Raw genomic sequence first — 20,917 nt, 5'->3', positions numbered from 1 at the left:
ACATAAGAGTCTTAATATCCAAATGGTGTTATTCTAAATGGAAAAAAAGTTAACAATTAACTGGAACAGTCTGTCACACACCCCCACTGCGACTTGCAGTTTGGAAGGGGAAGACGAAACAAAGGAGGTATTATCATAAACTCCACTACCTAAAGTCTGAATAGCATTTTATATGATGTCGGGCTCTGTCTTTACTCTCCAGACCAAGGAAATCGGCAAAGCAGTATAAATGCCTTAGAGCAATATATTAACTTCCCAATATGATCCAGCGGTGAGCAGGAATGGACAAGGACATGACTAGCTGGAAGAGGAAAATTTGTCACCTACTGCAGAGATAATAATAATACAAAACGCATACAATGCATATATAAACCGACTGGAACTGATGCCAGTGCTCCTGCCCCGCCCTCGGCTGCAGCTGGAAAGGGTCCGCCCGCCCACATGACTTCAGAGGAACCCCTCGCACAGCCTCGCCCAGGGCCCGCAGCGCACCGCCCATATCCTCGTGCGAGCTGACGTCAGGTGTGGCGTGCAGGACAGGAGGACAGTGCAGATTGTGAACCTGCGTTTCGAGACCCTTAGTAGCACTTCTCCCAAAGAAGAGGGCACCGGACCAAAGCATTCCGTATCTTCTCTTACAGTACCATTGGCATTACACATCATTTCCTGCATGGTGGATATTATTTTCAGTTCTTCTTTTCTGAGTGCTATGGGGGATCACTCTAAAAGTAAGTTGCAACTAAAAATTATAGCAGTGAAGTATTTTGCAGAGCTTAATTTAAGTGTATGCATTGTTTTCTGATCTGCACGTGATACTTTCTGATTAATAGATATAGTAAATACTTTGACTCGGTGACATAATGAGAATATGCTCACTAGAAAAAAGTGCAATTATTACACTGGATAAGCAAATGCAACACTATGTTTTGATCACCGTGAAAAATATAGCTCTGTTAGACATTCGGGGTGAGCACAGAACCACTACAAAAGTGGAATGCTGCAAGCATAACTTTTGGGGGGTTCAGAGTGATGGCAGTAAATGTAAGTGACTCGCGTTAACCTCCAAACAGACTTCGGGACTAGGTAGTGAAGTTTATTCAGGTTTATTCAGTTTTGAAAAAGCTGTTACAGGTCAAGGGAGTCAGTAACCTGAAGTATGTGTGAGAAAGTGGTTGCACATATGCTGCATTTGAAGTTGGTTAACTGCTCACCTTCCATTCCTTGTCAGTGGTTACATTACTTGTCATAACCTCCCTCTTGTATTGCTTTTGTTACCATTTTTTCTTTAATAATATTATTGTTAGTCCTGTTGAGTGTTATTCACCAGAATCCAGGATATCCCAATCCAATATGGGGGTGGAGTGCAAAAATAATCCTGCAATTTGTTGTGATTTGTTGTGGTAAACAAACGTTTTTGAATTAATTATTTGCAATCATAGCAAGTGGTATTTCCAGTGTTGCCCCTGTTTTCTTCGGTGGCAGTGGCACGTTAGTATAGTGGGAAGAATATTTTATGCAAAATTCTGGAATACCTAAAAAAAGTTAATGACTGTTGAAGGTTTGCAGGTACCAGACTGCCGAGGGCACATTAATTTCTGTCTTTACATTGTTGTATCTTCCCTCCTCGTCCGGCAGGGAAGACTGGCAGCATCGCGATGTGTGTGGGCTGTGGGAGTCAGATTCATGACCAGTACATCCTGAGAGTGTCCCCAGATCTCGAGTGGCACGCTGCCTGCCTCAAGTGTGCGGAATGCAGTCAGTACCTGGACGAGACCTGCACTTGCTTCGTGAGGGAGGGTAAAACCTACTGCAAAAGGGATTATATCAGGTGAGACGGTGAATTTTCAAGTTTACAGTATCCCCTACCACACGTAGACTTGTACTGGGGTGTCATTCCATTGAAAAACAACATGACGGTCATGATACATTCTTTACATAGGAAACTTGAGAGCAAAATACGACGAAAAGGCAGGGTGGAATAACACTCATACCTCTCAGCTGTCCAGATTGTCGCAGAATGTCAATATTTTTGCTTCCTATTTTTGGTCTGTTCCTTATTGTATGTTTAGTTTTCTGTCAAATCGCTAAAGATTGAAATCACTAAATAATTCGATTTATTTGTATCAGGCTTCATGTCCTTCAGAAAATGCATGCCAGCACAAGTCCTGTTATTCTAGCAACTTTCTAAGTTTATAAGAGCAGTATTTAAAATATGTCCTTATTTGTGAGCCTTTGTTCCCCCATAATTTTAGGCTTTGTACAGATTTCTTGTGCTAAGAAGTTGAAGAGGTATGCACATGATGTATTATAAAAGTCAGAAATGGGAAACACATGCATACAAAACGCATGGTTACATAAATCAGGAATAGAAAGAAGGAAGGAAAAGATACGAAAGAGAAAATAATAGAAATAGAAGAAAAGAACAAAAGCAAATACAAAAAGAACAGAACTGTGTACAGATGTGCAGATATGCCTATGCGCAGGTAACACTGACTGTACATATTTAGTGCCTGTGCAGGGATTTTGTGGTTTGATACAGCTTAAGCATTCTGAGCACTTAATATTTCGTAGTAAAGAAATGTCGATTTGAAATAAAGCCGTGATCACTTGAACTTTTTTCCCATTTGTTTAATAGTCTACATGTTGTTAATACGATGTAGCTTGAGGGTATTTTATTTAACCCACCCTCCCAGTGTTGTCCATCTTTAATAAAGCCTCGATGTTAAAAATATAGTACGAAAAAAAGACAACTATAAAGTCTGAGTAGTAGTACACATAATGAGACAGGAGTGACGAAAGGAGCAAACTACGATTCTAGGCTTTTCTTTTAATGCTGGTATTCCAATGACTGCATAAATACTTAATTTGTTTGTGATGTCTGTAATAGAATGTGTTGAATGAAATGCAACATTCCCATGAATTATTTTCGTGTTTTGTTTACGGTAAAGCAGATGCTTGGATGGAAAGCTAACTAGACATGAGTGTAATTTGGAATGAATCGCGTACTTATTTTCACGTGTGTACTTATACATTACATGTGTCGATGTGCTGATGACACCATGTGTTATAAGTTGTATTTAATTTTTAGTCGAGAGTGCTTTTAGTTATTTTTTTCTGTTAGTGTTGTGAATCTTACGGGTACAAGCCTACATAGCCCCTTCCAGTTGTCATTTAGAATAGGATTTGAAAATAATTTGCATAAGATCTAACTTGGAAGATAGTTTTAAGACTTGGGGAGGAAGGGACTTGTGCGGAGAAATGCATGTGATGCCCTTATTCTCTCGGTTAATAGAAGGGAAGTATGATAGCTCCTGTTTTTTTTTTTTTTTTTTTTTTTGCAAAACTTGTCAGTCTAGCTTGTTACCGGGTAGCAATGGCGTTTGGCATTTGAACTAGTTACATGTTCTTTATTTCTTACCCTCTCCCCCACTATATTCATTATTTGCCTACACTCACCCACTAATGCATTCCTTCCCATGTCTTTTTTTCTGTAGGTTGTTTGGTATCAAGTGTGCCAAGTGCAAGGTGGGATTCGGCAGTACGGACCTAGTAATGCGAGCCCGTGACAAAGTGTATCACATCGAGTGCTTCCGCTGCTCAGTCTGCAGCCGCCAGCTCCTTCCAGGGGATGAGTTCTCCCTACGGGACCACGAACTGTTGTGCCGGGCCGACCACAGCCTACTCCTGGAGAGAGGGGGCTCAGCGGCAGGCAGCCCCCTCAGCCCGGGTCCCCTGCACGCTAGTCGAGCCCTGCACCTAGCAGGTAAGGATTGTAGGATGCAAATGTTGATGGTTTTAACACGATTGCTTCCCTGTGTAATATAATAATATTTGTATAGTATGTGGGTGATAAAAGGTAAACAAGTCTGGCTTGCAAACTAAGAAGCAAATCCGTGGGCAGAAGCGCAGGCAGGTCATGGCATACCTTCGATGACTGCCAGTTCTTCGTATACCTAAACAAGATTTGTCAGTAAAGTCCATTCTGATTGTGTTTATTTCAATTTTGCAGTAGCAAGGACAAGTACCGGAGCAAGAGTTATGTCCCAAACTAATTTTCTACACTAACAAAGGAGCTGAACCGAGATTTTAATTCGAACGTTTGAACATCAAAGAAACAAACTTTTATTTGCGAATAAAAATTAGACATATAAGTCATATGGTTGTTAATTTTCCTTACCCATGTTATCAGTTTGAAACTGCGTTTGTGTGCGTGGTGGGGGCAATTATTGCTTCCCTGTAACGGATTTGCTGCAAGTTGTTACAGTTCTTTTGCCTCTGCTACACAGCAAGCACCATGTGAAGTTTATACACCAAAGAACACAGCATTAGAAGAAAGATCAGCTGAGATGCAGGGCGAATACAAAGCATCAAAGCACAATACCTCCTTAACCTCACATGAGGCCTGTTCAGTGCTTTCGTTTCCTACTCACTGTCTTGACAAAAGCAGATTCTACTTTGCTACCACCTAGTTAACCTACACACTTAATTCTTTTCACACAGGCCACAGAGACAGTAATAAGGCTTAAGCTATCAAAAGTGCAGCATAAATCCCTTTAGTCGACTACAGAGGTAACCAGAAAAAGAGGAAAAGCTGATCAGAAGATCATGGAAGAACTGTTAAACTCCAAAGCGTATAAAAAGTAGATTATTTAAAAATGTCAGGACGGTGGACTACAATTTGAAGATCTGAGAGTAACTGTGCTGGAATGAACTAGAAAGAAGCAGATATGTGTTCAAAAAGTGGGATAATACACTGCTCGAGGTAGACAAAATGCGGTTCTAAAAAAAAAAACAGTCAGGGAATGTAAACTGTTGGACTAATACTTAGACCGAAGATGGGCTGCGGTCGAAGTCTGTTGGCCTGTTTCTTCTTTTTTTTTTTTTTTTTTTTTTTTGCTGTGTTGTCACTTTGTGGTGACAGTCGATTGTCTAGGGAGCCGTTGGAAAGGATATTAATAAAGCACAATAAAAATTAAGAATGTCCTCACGGTTATAGAGACAAAGTACATCCCTTGACAGTTCACAAGTAATGTGTACATTTTGTTGTACCTATGTATGTATGCTGTGAGTGGGAGTTGTTGATACGTTTTATTAAGTGGGTAACAAAACTGTAAATTAACATTATGTTGCTTTTATAACCCTACAATGCATACGAACAGGTTGCCATTATTTTATGTGTTCATTTATAATGGAAATGGGTGGTATAATGCTGCCAACTAGGAATGAATAATGATAAAAAGTATTATTAAAAAGACCTGAAAGTGTGAGTTGTCTGTATGAAGGTGACTTGCAGACTGAATGGAGAGAGGTGATCATTCCCAGGTGGCAGCAGCAGTGGCCTGGTGTGTGAGCGTGCGTGTGCTGAAACTGGATGAAAATCTGAAATTTTAGTTGACTAGATAAAATAAACTCTACCAGCTAGTAAATTTTCTTTCTTCTGCTGTGAACATTCAGTAAGAATGAGTAGAAGTAAATCCTGAACAAAAAAGATGCATTATTGTCAACCGTTCTCAGTGATTATCAAATGGTGAACGAAGTCACAGTCCTTCGCACACAAGCAATATTGGTTCATACAACTGGTTTACTGAATTTATTAATATTGCATTCTCTTGTATAGGAAGCTTTGGTATGGATCTCTTCTGCAGCGATTCAGTTAACCAATTACCGCTTAAAGGGTAAACAGGATTAAAGGCAGGTTATCATAACACCAAGATGTAACCCTGGCATAGCCAGACTTCTGCTTTCTAAGTATACATTACTACTCCAGACCTGGACTTGCAAACTGAAAAGACAGGTTAATGTTGAAGTTTTCAGCGTAACAGTACACGGTTCAGTCCATAGTACTGTAAGGTACTTGTTTTGTTTTATTATTTTGTTAATTGTGTAAGTGCTGGGCTGGACATGCGCACCAGTTCCAACATCTGTCATAGGCAGCAAGCGACAATGTAACTTAGAGTAAAGGCATTACTGTATAGTTATGTTAAATGGCAAAATCAAGCAAAACAAATAATAATAATGCACAGTACACTCGATTTTAAACGTTGCATTCTTGCAAGACAGTTGGATGTGCCGCAGAGTACATGAGCTATGAATAACATCAGAGGATTATGATCTAGTCTTCAGTGTAATATCAGTAAGCAAGGGCTAATACCTGTATACAAGCAACAGTATTGCATATGTTGGTAATTTACATCCAGTACCCAGGCTGTGCAGTTAGTTCTTCATGGGAGTCTGTACAGCTAGAACAATGTTTCTTCCTTGGAAATACATCACTAGAAACAGACCCCAGAAAGTGTGGCGTTATTATTGGAGCCCACAGGCTGATTGCTATAGTACTTGAGTTTTGCTGGAATGTTACTGCCAAAGCTGTCTGTCACTTTTAATAGCGTTTTCTGGATTAATTCTGACGTCATGATCTGTGATGCCTTAGTGTTAATGCTGAGTGTGTGTTCGTGAATGCCTATGTCTGATGGGAGTCATATGTCTGATGGAGTAGATAGACAGATAGACAGACAGGTAGATAGAGTATTCAGGGTTTGTAAAGAGAAGTGGAAACTTCCTTAATATGCAGGACTTGATTCTTGGTTACTGTTTTATAAAAGCACTTGTAAGTGTCATTCCAAATTTCTAAACGGGTTTAAGTTACTTTAACTACAGAGCACATTCCATTCCCTCGTTTGAGTCCCTGTGTAACCCTTTTAATCTTGTTCCCAATTCTTAAAGATTAAACAGGCGTACTACGATTTCATGCAGAGCTTGAGAGTACATTTTATCAATTCAATGTATCTTTTAAGCAGTTAGTTTAGCATGATTGATATCCCCGTGTTTTTATTGTTATTATTATTATTATTATTATTATTATTATACAAGTTCGCCAATGCTAGTGAAGCAATTATACGTTTTGAGCTACAAAGCTTTATCGACAATAGGTCATGGAATTCAGTTTGCCAAAATATTGCAACCCCACTATAATGCAAAGTAGGCGTTGGGGGGGGGGGGGGTACCAGACTCTGATGTTCTACCTAAGCGCAGCCTTCTATCAGCTGTAATATAAACTAAAACTTAAAACACACCTATACGGGGCCATATACGGGAGGGTGATGCAGATGAAAACATCTTGCAATTGCAAACCCAAGTACTAGTCCTGCAGTCTTACATTTTTCGCAGCGTCTGAATTTTAAAATAATGGCAATTAGGATAGTTTTGACTCAACTGTTATATTTTACGTACGTGTATGTGTGTGTGTGTGTGTGTAACACTTATGTGTTGATGAATGACGTGTATCTCATTACATAAAATGTAACCAAAACATTAAATATGCAGCAACAGCGATGCTTTTGTTTTAAAGAACGACAAATATATCGATACGCTGTTAAGGTATGTAGGTAGACAGACTATCTACAAAACGCAGGTTTTAATCGTTGTAAACTGTTACCTCTTAAACTTCACCGACACTATCTTAATACTTAGTGTTCGTCTATTTTAATAGATTACATTACATCAATGAGAACGGGTGCATGCCAGGGAATATGTGTGTGTGTGTGTGTGTGTGTGTGTGTGTGTGTGTGTGTGTGTGTGTGTGTGTGTGTGTGTGTGTGTGTGTGTGTGTGTGTTCTACTGACAAGACTCTACTTGACTTTTACTAATGTCGGTTGCTGGTTGTTTTGCAACGTCTAATATGTATTTCTTCTAATTATTTCTTCTGTGTTTGAATTGATTGTGTTTTTTAAGCATACACCGTTGTCAGTAAAAATGTGCGTTGTTGACATAACAAAAGTACACGATAAATAGGCAATATTTTATTTTATTTTTTTAACATCCAGTGGAGCCAGTCTCGGCCAGACAGCCTTCTCTGAGACCTCACGTTCACAAGCAATCAGAGAAAACGACCAGGGTGCGGACAGTCCTGAATGAGAAGCAGCTGCACACACTGAGGACTTGTTATGCTGCAAACCCCCGACCTGACGCCCTTATGAAGGAGCAACTTGTGGAGATGACTGGCCTCAGTCCGCGGGTAATCCGTGTCTGGTTTCAGAACAAACGCTGCAAGGACAAGAAGAAATCCATTCTTATAAAACAGCTGCAGCAGCAACAACACAGCGACAAAACTGTAAGCATCGCAACCATTCTTGTTATACAGCCACCAGCTGATTATTGGCATACTTGCACGCTCAAAAGAATCAAAACCCATCAATCCCTGTTTAGAACCGTGCTCTTCTAAAATAAACGTGTCTTTCCTTATTCTTGAGGTCATTCAAACAAAATGCTATGGTTCGAATCCTTAGTTGGAAGTGTAGTACTGTAAAATGTAGAATTATAACCGAGATGTTCATCTATACAACAAGGTTAAAGACCCACAGTGATAATAATAACTGTATACTTACTTGTTTGGTTTAATGCACAGGATTTGTGTTATTTTGCTGATGCATTCTTTTTAATACAAGGAATATGAGTTATTTTGGTGATTCATTCTTTAAGTTATTGGCTCCAACATTTAAAAGATTTGCAGACAGTGGAAATAGCGTCCATTTTTGTAAACTTTGTGGTCTGCAAATGTTTTGTACATTTACCTCAAATTTACACAGACCTTTCCAAAGGGTATACTGTTCTTGTTTTGCTGAAGTTCAATGACGCATAAAATTAGCTTAGCAAGAAGAATGTTAGCATTCAGTATACACAGGCACTAGTTACCACATAATACATCAATCCCCCTAAATAAAACAAAAACACTGGAGATACGCACCACCCTCAGGAACACACACACACACACACACACACACACACACACACACACACACACAGTGAGCAAGGTCTGAGTACATTTGCATAAGTATTAACAACCTTCCCTAAAATACAGATCCAAGTAGTACATAACAAACAGTCCTAATTTATGCATGATAGGCTTTAAAATGCATTCATTTCATCCGCCTTTTTTACTTGAATGCTGAAATCAGTTGACAAGACAAAAAGGTCGTTGGTCAAAACAAGAGTTTATTAATCTCTTATTAATTTAACAAATTAAGGTGCAAACAATTTTGACTTGGGAATTGTGGAATTGCCATTACCTCGTCAAAACTGTCTAGACTTAAAGCAGTGTGAAACCGATAAAAAAATCCGAATGAAAAACATGGGCACATTTTAGTTTTTATTTGATTATGTTTTGTTGTTTCTGAAGCAATGGTCCATTGGCGTATAGCCAAAATGAACTCAGTTCAAGTGCAGCTTTAACATACAACTGTTTGCAAGTAAATACTCGCCCTTAAGAAATGTAACATTGTGTTAAACTTTTAATTTAGTTATTTTCACCCAAACGTGTGACACGGTATGTAAGAAGGAAAAGTCGTGACAACAGATCTGTAGTAGCTTTTTAAGGGTTGTATGTAGCAATGTATTTTCATTTTGTACTCACAGCAAACCTCATGTTTAAAACCTATATATTTCTCCAAATGCTGCTCCTCGGATACTGAAGAAATAATCACATTTTAAAGTCGTTGTCCTTTCCAGCAGTAAAAGTAGTCTCTTTCCCAAATGGTCATATTTTCTACTTTGTAGGCGTTAGTTTGGATACTTTTAGCAACATCTGACCTCTGTGACCCATTGCATTTTCTAATTATAGTCCATTAAAACGTATTCGCTTGAGTACATTGAGTATGCCTGGTTACAACCTTGTTTCTGTTCTCCGATTTACTGACAGCTACATGTACTCTTGCACTAAGCGGTCTGAGCATATTCAGTTGGTTAGGTTTGATCTGTGCTCTACTGCAGTAAACAGAGTTAAATAAATAAATAAGACCAGTCCTGAGAGTCAAACTATAAAACACATTACTATCAAATACAGTACTGTTACTCAACTAGCGTGTAATATTATGAACTCAAGTTTTAAAACGTAATTGAAATAGTGTGGAAATTGCCTTTTCCCCATGACTCAAATCATTTTGTAGAACTGAAACGACTATCATTCCTTTAAAAATAAGGCAGAATTACAAACAAAAAAGCAATATAACCAATCATTAAAACAAATTTTAAGATTCATAGTCTCACGGCATCCAAATCATTTACATAAATATTTATTCAAGTTTTCATTTAATTTCCTAGTTGCAAACCAAATAAGTAAAAACTACACACACATATATGTGTTTATGTAGAGGGAATTAGAGCACGTTAAGCACCGAATGTGTATCACTTAGATCTTGGTGCACATATTTTGTGTGTGTGTGTGTGTGTGTGTGTGTGTGTGTGGGTGTGTGTAGGTAGGAAGGGGGGAAGTGCAGCAACACGAGAATGTGAATAAAAATCGATACTTGTGTACACATTCCCGTTTATTTGGCATGCAGACAGTACTCTGTCATATAAGTTATTGTTACTCTGTGATCTGACATTCATTATATATAAAAAGTAGGCTAATGGCCGGAACAGAAAGTACTACAGACTGTTACTTTTGTTTCTGTTGTAGATATCTAGTTTGAATGTTCGCATTTAAAATACGGCAGAATGCAGTAGTGTTAGTGACTGTGGTGTTTGTCAGCTACTAGGTGATAATTAGTGACCGTTCAGTGTTTGCCGCTGCAGACGAACGACTGACCATGTGCTCTTGTCATATCTATTAATTGTAGAACCTCCAGGGTCTAACAGGGACGCCCCTAGTCGCCAGTAGTCCTGTCCGCCACGATAATGCAGTGCAAGGGAACGCAGTGGAGGTCCAAACTTATCAGCCACCGTGGAAAGTGCTGAGCGAGTTCGCCCTACAAAGTGACTTGGATCAACCGGCCTTCCAACAACTGGTAAGACAAGTCTGCTATACAGCCATTTGTGTGTGTGTGTGTGTGTGTGTGTGTGCGCGCGCGCACCCTCCATACTTCCAAATTTGCAGACACTAAAATAAGAAGGAAAGCAGTTGAAGAGTAGGTACACCCACGCACAAATCTGGGCAACTAATTTGCACAGCACGTAAATATGTAAGCTTCCAACAGGAATGGGGGATACTACTCAAAACACAGATAAAAAAACAGAGTAAGTGATACCTCTCAACTGTCAAGATTTTCTCAGAATGTGCAGATCTTGCCTCATAATGTTGGTGTGTTTCTCATAAACGTGGCTTTCTGAAAAATAATTCAGGATTGAAGTCACTAAATAATGACAAACGTTCGAGTTTCAGAGTCCATATCCTTCGGGAAGTGCATGTCAATGCAAAACCTAATATTCTAGCAACTTTCCAAATGTATAAGACCAGTATTAAAAAGTCCAGATTTTAGGGCGTTTATCCTTCCATTACTTTTGCAGTTGCCCAGATTTCTTGTGCAAAGAGGTTGATTGTTATGAAAGTGACAAAATTATGGAAAAATGTAAGCAGAATATGAGAGAGAGAGTGTGTGTGTGTGTGTGTGTGTGTGTGTGTGTGTGTGTCTGTGTGTAAAATCTGTAAATTTTAATGAAGTGTATTGCACAGTTCTACCACAGCAGGTCATTTATTTTTGCTTCTGGAAAGGGGAAATGTAGATGTGTTCCCTCTTTCTTTAAATTATTGGGACCACTAGTATGTTGGTTGTGTTGGTCAGATTGTGCGTTTTTCTGAGTACTAGACACATTCACAAATTACTTGCAATGAGGGAGGATTCTGCAAATTGTGTGACCTAGTAAGTCAAGACTGTAAGCAGGGTTACACCTCCAAAAATAGACACTTCACCTGCATGGATAAATCAGGCCAGAAAATGGGAATGTTCAACCAATAGGGGGACATTTGCATTGCCTGTGTGTGACCGTTGGCCTGTGCTGTGTTTCTGAGTCTTAGAACCAAATGTGTGGTTCTTCCACGCTTTCTGTAGGGGAATCTGGTCTGTCTTGGTATTACTTCCTTTCTCCCTCCCTCATGTAGCTCTCTGTCTATCTGTCTGTCTGTGTGTATAGTAAGGCAGCGCTACTCTCCCAGCCTCAACCCCAGAGACTCGATTTCCCAACAATGCCGGCATTTCCACTGAAAAACATTGTCGGGGAAAATCGTGCAGGCACTAAGTGCAGTTTCTGGGTGTTTGCTCCCTTCCCTCCTGTAGTGTAACCATGGAGTTGATGATATTAGAGGGATGCGATTGACTTGCCCCTTGCAAAGCGTATAGAAAAAACAAAGTAAGACTCCCCCAATGGACACAATCGCATTGGTTTGAAACACTCGGGGAAGAGACATACACAAGCAAATTAATGAAACTTGGAAAATTGTAATTATGAGCTTGATGGTGAGTGAATACGTGTGTCATTATTTAATGCACAATTACATTTGTACTGTAGGTGCCAATATTGTACGCCAGCCTTCGTGCACATTTGTCTTCAGATTTTCTATTAATGGAGATTTATCAGAGTACAGTTGGAGTTTTTATTTGTGTTTAGTGAAGCCATTCAAATAGCAAAAGCTCATTGTTTCAAATTATTCATGTTTTGTTTTGAATGATTATTATTGTGTAGAATAAGCCTCTCTCCTTCTGGTACTTGGTTTTTATTCTTGATTTCCATATTTGTGATATTTATAGACTGGCAGCATACCTCTCAATTGCCCTGATTTTCCCAGAATGTCCACATATTTGCTTCACATTTTCTGAATTTTTGCTGCAAACCAATGACGATTGAATTTACTAATGACAGGCATTTGAGTTTCAAATGTCATATCTATCAGAAAATGTATGGTATCACAAAAACCTTTTACTCTAGCAACTTTCTAAGCTTATAACAGCAATATTTAAAAATTGTCCCTATTTGGGGGGCTTTGTTCCACCATTATTTTTGGCTTTGACCAGATTTGTTGTGCTAAGAGGTTGAGAGTTATGACTGGCATGTATGATCTTAAATTATTGTCGATTACCTAGGTGAAAGGCAGCAGTTATTTAGTGAAAGCTGGCTATGTCAGAGGTGGCAGGTTGTGCATTTTTATGTTGGATGGACTGATGTGGGCAGGAAGGGGGGTAGAAGACTATACCATCTTCTGAAGCTGAAACTTGAGTCTTAATCATTTCATAAGGGTGTGCATCTTATCTTAAAACAAACTACTTGTTTTGGTGAAGTAGGAAGTCCCACATATCTGATCAAAGTTTAATTTGTCATACTTGTAAGCTTATAATAATAAATGTTGCTGTACTTAGATGTATATGGTCACAATCTTCTCAGTAATGAAATTCCTCTAACTTGTGTGCATTGCCAAATTACAAAGTTTTTGCTGGCAATCATTACAGCAACAAAAGTAAACAGTGATAATTTAAGAGCTGATGAGTTTATATAATAAAGTAATGAGGGTAGAAATACCAAATACAACTTCAAGGGGCAGCTACCAGCTATGTAATCAGAGAGTGGAGCTCAGCTCAGTTTCTCCAGAGCACTGTCGGGTAGAGTGAGCCTTTAAAAGTAATCAGAGACCGAGGGAATCAAACCTTGTATCAGTATTAATCCTCTGGGGCTAACTACCAGACTGTCAATTAAAGCTAGCAGTCTCAATTCAGCGTACCTGTTGCCGGGAACCCAACACACAACCGATATACCATGGCAACATTTCGGTTTAAGATGTTTACTATCTAAGCAGAAACACAGACAAAAGGGAACCGTTTGCATTTTTTTATTTTATTTTATTTATTGCATTTATACATGCATACATTCTCTGGGATAGCCTAAATGCACACAAGCCCTTTTTAGTAGAAGTTGTAGGAGAAAGGCACCAACAAAGTTGTAATATAGGATTATGCAGTAGGATTTTAAGACAGCATTCGCAAACAATGTTAATACATATAGGTACTAGTGGATAAAAATAGTGCAAGATAGAAGTTATATGGGAAGGGCCACTATCTAGGAGTGTACTGAAATGCGCTGTAAAATACTGTACATATTTAAAAAGGTAAAACAATACTGACTAGGCCAGCAGTGATGTTTTAGATAAATTATGAAGTCTGGATCTAGCAGAAAGCAGCATGTTAAATGAAAATAAATACATGGGACATATAGCACCGTTAATATAACGGAAAATTTAATGCAGGAATATAGCCGGAAGCTCATCTGATTTTGGTTATCAGGATAATTGCTTAGTGTTTGGTAGAACTGCATTCTTAAAATGTAGATGAACGTTTATATAACTAGATAGCCAAATCAGTATATTTAGGTTGAATGTACTAATTAATTAAGGCAGGTTGACATTGTACTTAACAGAGATTTTATTATAGTTTAAAGAGACAGCAAGTGTTTGCACTGACTGCTTGCGACAGTATCACAGTTTGCTGAAAGGCATGGATCTTAGAGAACCACAGGAGAAATTAATGCAGTTTAATGCAAGTAGTCGAAAATCAAGACACCCAGATACTTGATGATGGCCACTACATATTTTGAAAAGATGGTCTGCACCGAAAACTATTACAAATCGACCTTATATTTACTTCAGCATCCAAAGACACAGTTTAGCCACTTTGTTAGGACAGATGGACTCAAGCCATAATGAGGTCTATAATAATGCATAGATTTTACAGGTTTGGTTCCTTCCCATCTCAACGTGCTTTCTCTGTGAGTGACTCTTGAGCAAGTCATTTAACCAGACAATGCTGAATCTGAAAACAGACCGTGTGGATTAGTACTGAACCCTCCGGGTAAGAAATAAATACATAAAAACTAAAACAAATAAAAATAAAGATAATGTCTTGCTGAAAAATATTTTAGATGTTACTGGAGTGACGTAATGTAGAACGACAAAACACTTTTGGGATTTAAACCCTTCTTACCAATAAGGTACAGTGGAGAAATGTCACATTAGGTATACAATGTTACATACATGTTACACAGTGTATGGGGGATATGTGTGTCAGTCTTAAACGGCCACTGTCTAGTAACCTGCATCCACAACTGTTAGCTATCCCTGATTTAAAGTAGAACTTTCTAATTGTGCCTCGTGTTTTTGCCCTGCTCCTTCTCTAAAATATCTGATGATAAATCATTGAAGATTACACTCAAAAAGGCCAGGCATCAGAATGTCTAACTTATAAACGCATGCTAATGCAAAACGTTTTGTTTTATTAACTCTTGATTAAATTAGAATAATATTTAAACTGAGCGATTGCCTTTACATTATTTTTACCTTGTCCTGAATTGTTGAGCAAAGAAGTTGAAAGATGTGCCTGCAGCCACTATAATTTCAATGCCCACCTTAACCAGTAAATTAACACCCATATCCAAAGCAATTTCATATTTCTGCAAAGTTTTCAGCAGTATTTACTTAAACTTTGCAAGATGGTTAAAAGCGAAGGTTTTTCTCTGACGCTTACCAATTATTCCAGTCTCAAAATGTCGTCACTTGAAAGGTCGTTTCACCGCAGTTATTTCTAGGAAATACGGATAAAGTGAGAGCTGCCTTTACTTCACTTGGTCTGTGCGTTGGTGGATACAGTGTGTGTGTGTGTGTGTGTGTGTGTGTATACATATATATATATATATATATATATATATATATATATATATATATATATATATATATATATATATAGACACACCATATCTCTTAGGGCAAGAAATCTAGACAAAGTCATAAATAAAAGTGGGACAAAGGCCCAAAATAGGGACAATTTTTAAATATTGCTATTACAAGCTTAGAAATTTGATAAATTAACAGATTTTGAATTAGCGTGAATTTTCTGAAGGATATGAAGCCTGAAACTCAAATGTCTGTCATGATTTTCTAACTTCAATCGTATATGATTTGCCACTAGTTTGCCCGAAAACCACGATTTCATGAAAAATGGACCCAAAATATGAGGAAAAACTCTGGCCATTCAGCGAAAATCTGTAAAGTTGACGTGGGAAGGGAAATGGGTAACGGCCAGCTCTGCAAAACAAACAAAAACATTGCGGGTATTGTCACCTTGGGTAGTGTCACTGTCGCAGATGTACTGTTTAATATGTGCTGGTTTGAATAATCGCGTGTTGATTTTTCTTGGTGGACTGGATTAGGCTAACCCGATGGCACTGCTATAGCGGAGTCCCATAATTGTGTAGTGCCAACCAAGAATAACTACTTGGTAGATTTGTAAGCAGTAGGCTGGTTAATGATGCAAAAATAGTAAGCTACCCTAAAAAAGAATACGAACTTTGTGTGTGTTTCTCTCATAACATTCTTTCTCCAAATTGTGGAGCACTGTTTCTCATAATGTGGAGCAAATGCAAAATGTTTAACACCTGCAAAAACAGCTTCAGCCGGGAAGCCAATAGCATAGTTAATAACTGTTTCTTCTTACTTACAAGAGGTTTGTTTGCGGAATCCCTATTACTTAATTAACGAATGTGTGACATATCCTTTCGATGTGGAAAGGGTAGAGTATGGAATTTGTTGAGGGGTTTGTGTCCCCAACTCCCTTTACTGACACTAGAACCTTCAAAAATGAGTTAAAAGGAGTTGCTGTCTCTCTAAGATCAACAGCGGCGGCTACTCTGCATTTTAAAGTTTTACAGTGGGTGAAACAGAGGGAGCTGACCTGTTTGAATAACGCACGCGTGCACACATACATGTATATGTATACACACACATGCACACGCACACATGCCTTTCTGCACAACGTATATTACAAAGACTAAGTAGTGACATAAGCATTGAGGACTACACGGTTCCCTTTTCATTCATAAGTTTAAATAACCATATTTTGTGGTCCATCTACTAATTTAAACACATGCTACAAACATGAAAAATATGCGTTACTTTTATATTCTATAATGTGAAATAATAAAAACTAGTACTTAGTTATGTATAGTACAGAAAAACAAATGAAAATAAGAATCATTGGCGTTATAAACTAAAATGCTCTTAAACAAACACGCATCCCTTCATAGGGCATTACTGTTCAATGATTAACCACATCGGGGTATCCACAGGAAAATGATGATTTTAAAATATTGTAATATGAGAATCCAGTGACCTTGTTAAATTGTTTACATAGTATGTCTATCTCAAAATAATTTCTTTTCAAATATTTGAAGCCTACTATGGTCACGTGGCAAGGAAGGAGGAACTCTACAGAAAAAATATTTTAAACCTGTCAGGTGAAGAAAGGAGCTGTTTGTGGACATGGATCATGAATCATGAGCATTGTTTTGTCAAAATTAGTCCAGCAATACGCTGATATCATATACCAGAATTAACTTATTTGCCTTGAGCCCACAGACTGCTATAATAACTTCCACCCCACCCCCCAGTAAGCAGTCATGAACGAATGTCCAAGATGTTTCTCTTGCACCCCTGGAAGAATAAAACGCGCGCTTCACTGAAGCAATTTGCAAACGTTTTCTTACAGAATTTTTTTTTGTGCTTTAGAGATCGCTGTTACATGGGATAGGTAATATATGCAAAAGTAGTTACAAGACTTTCACTGTACATTAGTAGGGTAATAACGGTGTATATGGAGGTTGTAGTAAGTAGTAATGGAATTCGTTTAACATCTCCACCCAGTTCTCCGTTTCTTTCAGTTAGAGCGTTCAGTATGATTATCAAATAAAAACAGTTGTTCATGTTATTCTTGCATACGTTACTGAATTATCTTTCTAGTTAATACTGAGCCCGTTTATGTGTTTTTGATGAGGTGTGTTAGACATAACAGTGATACCTATTTTTGGTAGGCTATTACAAAACTGGAGGGGACCCTTTGTGCACCATGTTTGCAAAGCCGTTTCTCACAGAGTAACAATGACAAAATGGACTACATATTATATCTTTACTTCCATCTAAAGCAGCTTTGCCGTTTTTGTTATTGCGCTAGCCAGAATTTAATGTAGCTGCTTTTCTGAGAGTTTCTTAATGTGTGCTTCTGTTTCAACATATATGCATTAAGGGCTGTTCAAGTGTGAAAACCACATTGCAAACATTAATCTTCCCAGTTATCCTCGGTTAATTAACATGTGTGTTCCTTCTCTAGGTTTCCTTTTCTGAATCTGGTTCCTTGGGTAATTCGTCAGGCAGTGATGTCACCTCTTTGTCTTCCCAGTTACCTGATACCCCCAACAGCATGGTACCCAGCCCAGTGGAAACGTGAGAACCAGTCTGGACTATATGCAACCCTCCCGAGAATTGGATTGAGCATGCTCCTGTGTCCTGCATGAGAGAAGTCCAGCCTCAGGCCATTTACAAGTCCTTGACAGAACAGCAACAAAAAGCACTTTTTTGATATAAACCACACATCATCAATGCAAAACAAAAGGTATTTGGAATTTCACATCTTCCACAGGACTGGAGAAATCTCAGCATTCCTGTTGGACTTTTTTAAGCATTCATGGAATTATAATTAGGCCTAGGTCCACTGTATGAGAAAAGGAACGGAACACAAAGTGGTCTGCTAAATAACCCACAGATATAACCAAAAGCAAATATTTTTCTGGAAGCCGGATAAGTGGATGCAAATCATATGCCTGATGTGCTTTAAACCAATTATACATTCCTTTTGGCCATTTACGTCATCCTTTTTTCTTCTCTCTCTCTCGTTTCAATATCATATGAAGACTGAAAGACTGAAGGAAAAGACTTTAACAGAATTGCGCATGACTGAAAAAAAGAAACGAATCCGAACTGAAACTTTTTTATCAGAAAACAAAAAAAAAAAAAAAAAAAACTAATGGACGAAGACAGAATGTTTGATCATTATGAAAACAAAAAGTAAGTTTATTGTTATTTATTGTCAGAACGGTTGTTCATGTCTGGATTTTAAAAAGTTATCGTAATAAAGTATCTATTGACTACTGTATTTTGTGTGCTGTCCAGAGGGGGGGGGGGGTGCTATAGCTTGTTAAGACGTTGCAAGACCAAATCTCTGCTCTTCAACATTCCAAATGTGTTTGTAATAAATGCATCTTAAGTTCGTAAAATAATGGTAATGGAAGTAAGGGCCCCTGCCGTGCTTTACAGTTACCATATTACTGCGTAAATAAGCAGTGAAAACAAGTTTCACTAGCAGGCATAAGGTGGAAAAGGGCTTTTTTCATGGGGAGCTCCTGCAGACGAGGAAGGCCACCACGGATTTCACATTAGTAATGTTTTGTGTTCCCCTTGTTTCAGTGTGCTAGAAAGAAACTGGGCAGACTAGGCCCCACCAAACATATTGTAGTATATGGAGCGCCGTGATTATGCTCCAAAATCGAAATAAACAAACGTGTTACCCGCTACTGCCGTGCGAGACCCGACTAAAACAGCGCTTTCTAATGTGCGTAACTGAAGTGTACCGCCATATGGGAACGCTCCTCAGTTTGGGTTTTGAAAAGTCCTGTTCCTCAAAGTTCCACTATCACGCATTCAGTGTTAGGATTTGTTTAACTTATATCCACGGTAAACAGTACTGAATCGTATTAATTCACCAAAATAACTTTTTAAAAGTATACAGGAGAATACCTCTCAACCTCTTAGCATAAGAAATCTGGACAAAATCTGACATGAGGGGATAAAGGCCCAAAATGGGGGCATATTTTAAATATTGCTCTTATAAGTTGCTAGAATAACAGGATTTGTGTTAGCATGCGCTTTCTGGAGGATATGAAGTCTGAAACTCAAATGCATGTCATTATTTAGTGACTTTAATCATTACATTATCCAAGTGATTTGTCAAAAAAACAATTTTTATGAGGAACAGACCCCCCAAAAAATATGAGGCAAAAATCTAGACATTCTGCGAAAATCTATACAACTGAGGGGAATGTAAAGTAGCACATTTTAACCATCATGTGACCTTCGTACTAAGTGAGGTAAGTACGCTGTTGGGATGTGTTCCACCTTTTGCCCATTTGTTCCCCTTTATGACAGGCAGTGATCCTCTTTTAGAGATAAGTTGACAGCTATGCTCAACCAACCCTGAGTATCCCATACCTCTCAACAACTGTCCAGGATTTTGACTCAAAATTTTTCATGTCTCTCTTAATCCCCTCCCAAACGAGTGACTTTTTGAGAAAAGGTGGTGAATTACACTTAATATAAAGGCAATCATTAGAGTTATATAATTTGTTTACTTCAGAAAATGATATTAATTCACATTCTCTTATTCTGTCAATGGCGGTAGTTAGTAGTACTAATATTTCAGAAATGTCCCAGATTGTCGCTGATTATTTCTGGATTTATCCCTAATTTGTTGAGAGCTATGGACTCCTATGTCTACTTCAGTTTATAGACGTTAATCTGTAATGTAACTTATTTAAATTAGGGCAGTATTAAAAAAAAACGATCCCTAATTTCCCCTAGCCCCTGTGTATGCTGCAGCACCCCCCCTAAGTGCTTTACTGGCTTTCAATGTTTTTTCCGTAACACAGGTAGTAGTTAAGACTCCACGCATGACAGAGTTAAGATCGGACTTCACTCTCCAGGTGAATTTCTTGGCATCCATGCCTCGAATACATAATAACGTGCTTACGATGGGAGGCCCTATCCTAACCCACTACATTCCGCTGTTTTCCCTTTTTATAATGCAGAAAAAGGGTACGTACTAATACTGTTTGCAGGGGAATGCGACACCCCCTACCCCACATATTTGTAAAGGCCGCATGTATTTTGACTACTACCTGTTTTAAGTGACTGACTTTTCAATTGATTATAAATAATTCGGAATGTTATATAGCAACTTTCAAAGACATGCAGATGCGTGCGTGAATTGTGTGCGTTCGTTTAAGGTTGGACGTCGGGCCGGCACCTCGGCACCGTAAAAATCTACTGCCAATCATAAGCGGACCGGCGTTCCGCTGTGGCGACCACTAACCGGGAAAAGCCGAAAGAAATTACTATATAGCAATTTTCACAACGCACATTGACATGGGGGACTATATTTCATATTCCATAACCAGTGTGGGGGAGGGGCTTTGAACATTAAATAACAAGGTATAGCAGTACGAGACGTTTACTGTATATAAGCAGTATGTATTTTGGTGCATTAATATGAAATATTTTTCC

At 38.5% G+C, this 20,917-nt stretch overlaps 1 protein-coding gene across 1 annotated transcript; it reads left to right on the top strand.

The window, feature by feature from the left end:
• Positions 1-427: 427 nt before the first annotated feature.
• On the top strand, positions 428-18,745 carry ISL2 (ISL LIM homeobox 2). Its single transcript, XM_044077466.1, has 6 exons — positions 428-728; positions 1,636-1,828; positions 3,495-3,763; positions 7,824-8,110; positions 10,614-10,781; positions 17,913-18,745. Exons 1-6 carry the CDS (start codon positions 671-673, stop codon positions 18,027-18,029), a joined length of 1,092 nt encoding a protein of 363 aa, XP_043933401.1. The 5' UTR covers positions 428-670; the 3' UTR covers positions 18,030-18,745.
• The last annotated feature ends 2,172 nt before the right edge of the window (positions 18,746-20,917 follow it).

The sequence above is a fragment of the Protopterus annectens genome, chromosome 7.part0 (assembly GCF_019279795.1).
Source record: "Protopterus annectens isolate FY-2018-M chromosome 7.part0, PAN1.0, whole genome shotgun sequence".
Lineage (NCBI taxonomy): Eukaryota > Metazoa > Chordata > Ceratodontiformes > Protopteridae > Protopterus > Protopterus annectens.
This window is presented reverse-complemented; position numbering and strand designations above follow the sequence as displayed.

Coding starts and splice junctions, on each gene's coding strand:
- ISL2 (XM_044077466.1), top strand. CDS start 671: ATGGTGGATATTATTTTCAGTTCTTCTTTTCTGAGTGCTATGGGGGAT. Junction 729..1,635: donor TATGGGGGATCACTCTAAAA/GTAAGTTGCAAC, acceptor CTCGTCCGGCAG/GGAAGACTGGCAGCATCGCG. Junction 8,111..10,613: donor AACAACACAGCGACAAAACT/GTAAGCATCGCA, acceptor TATTAATTGTAG/AACCTCCAGGGTCTAACAGG.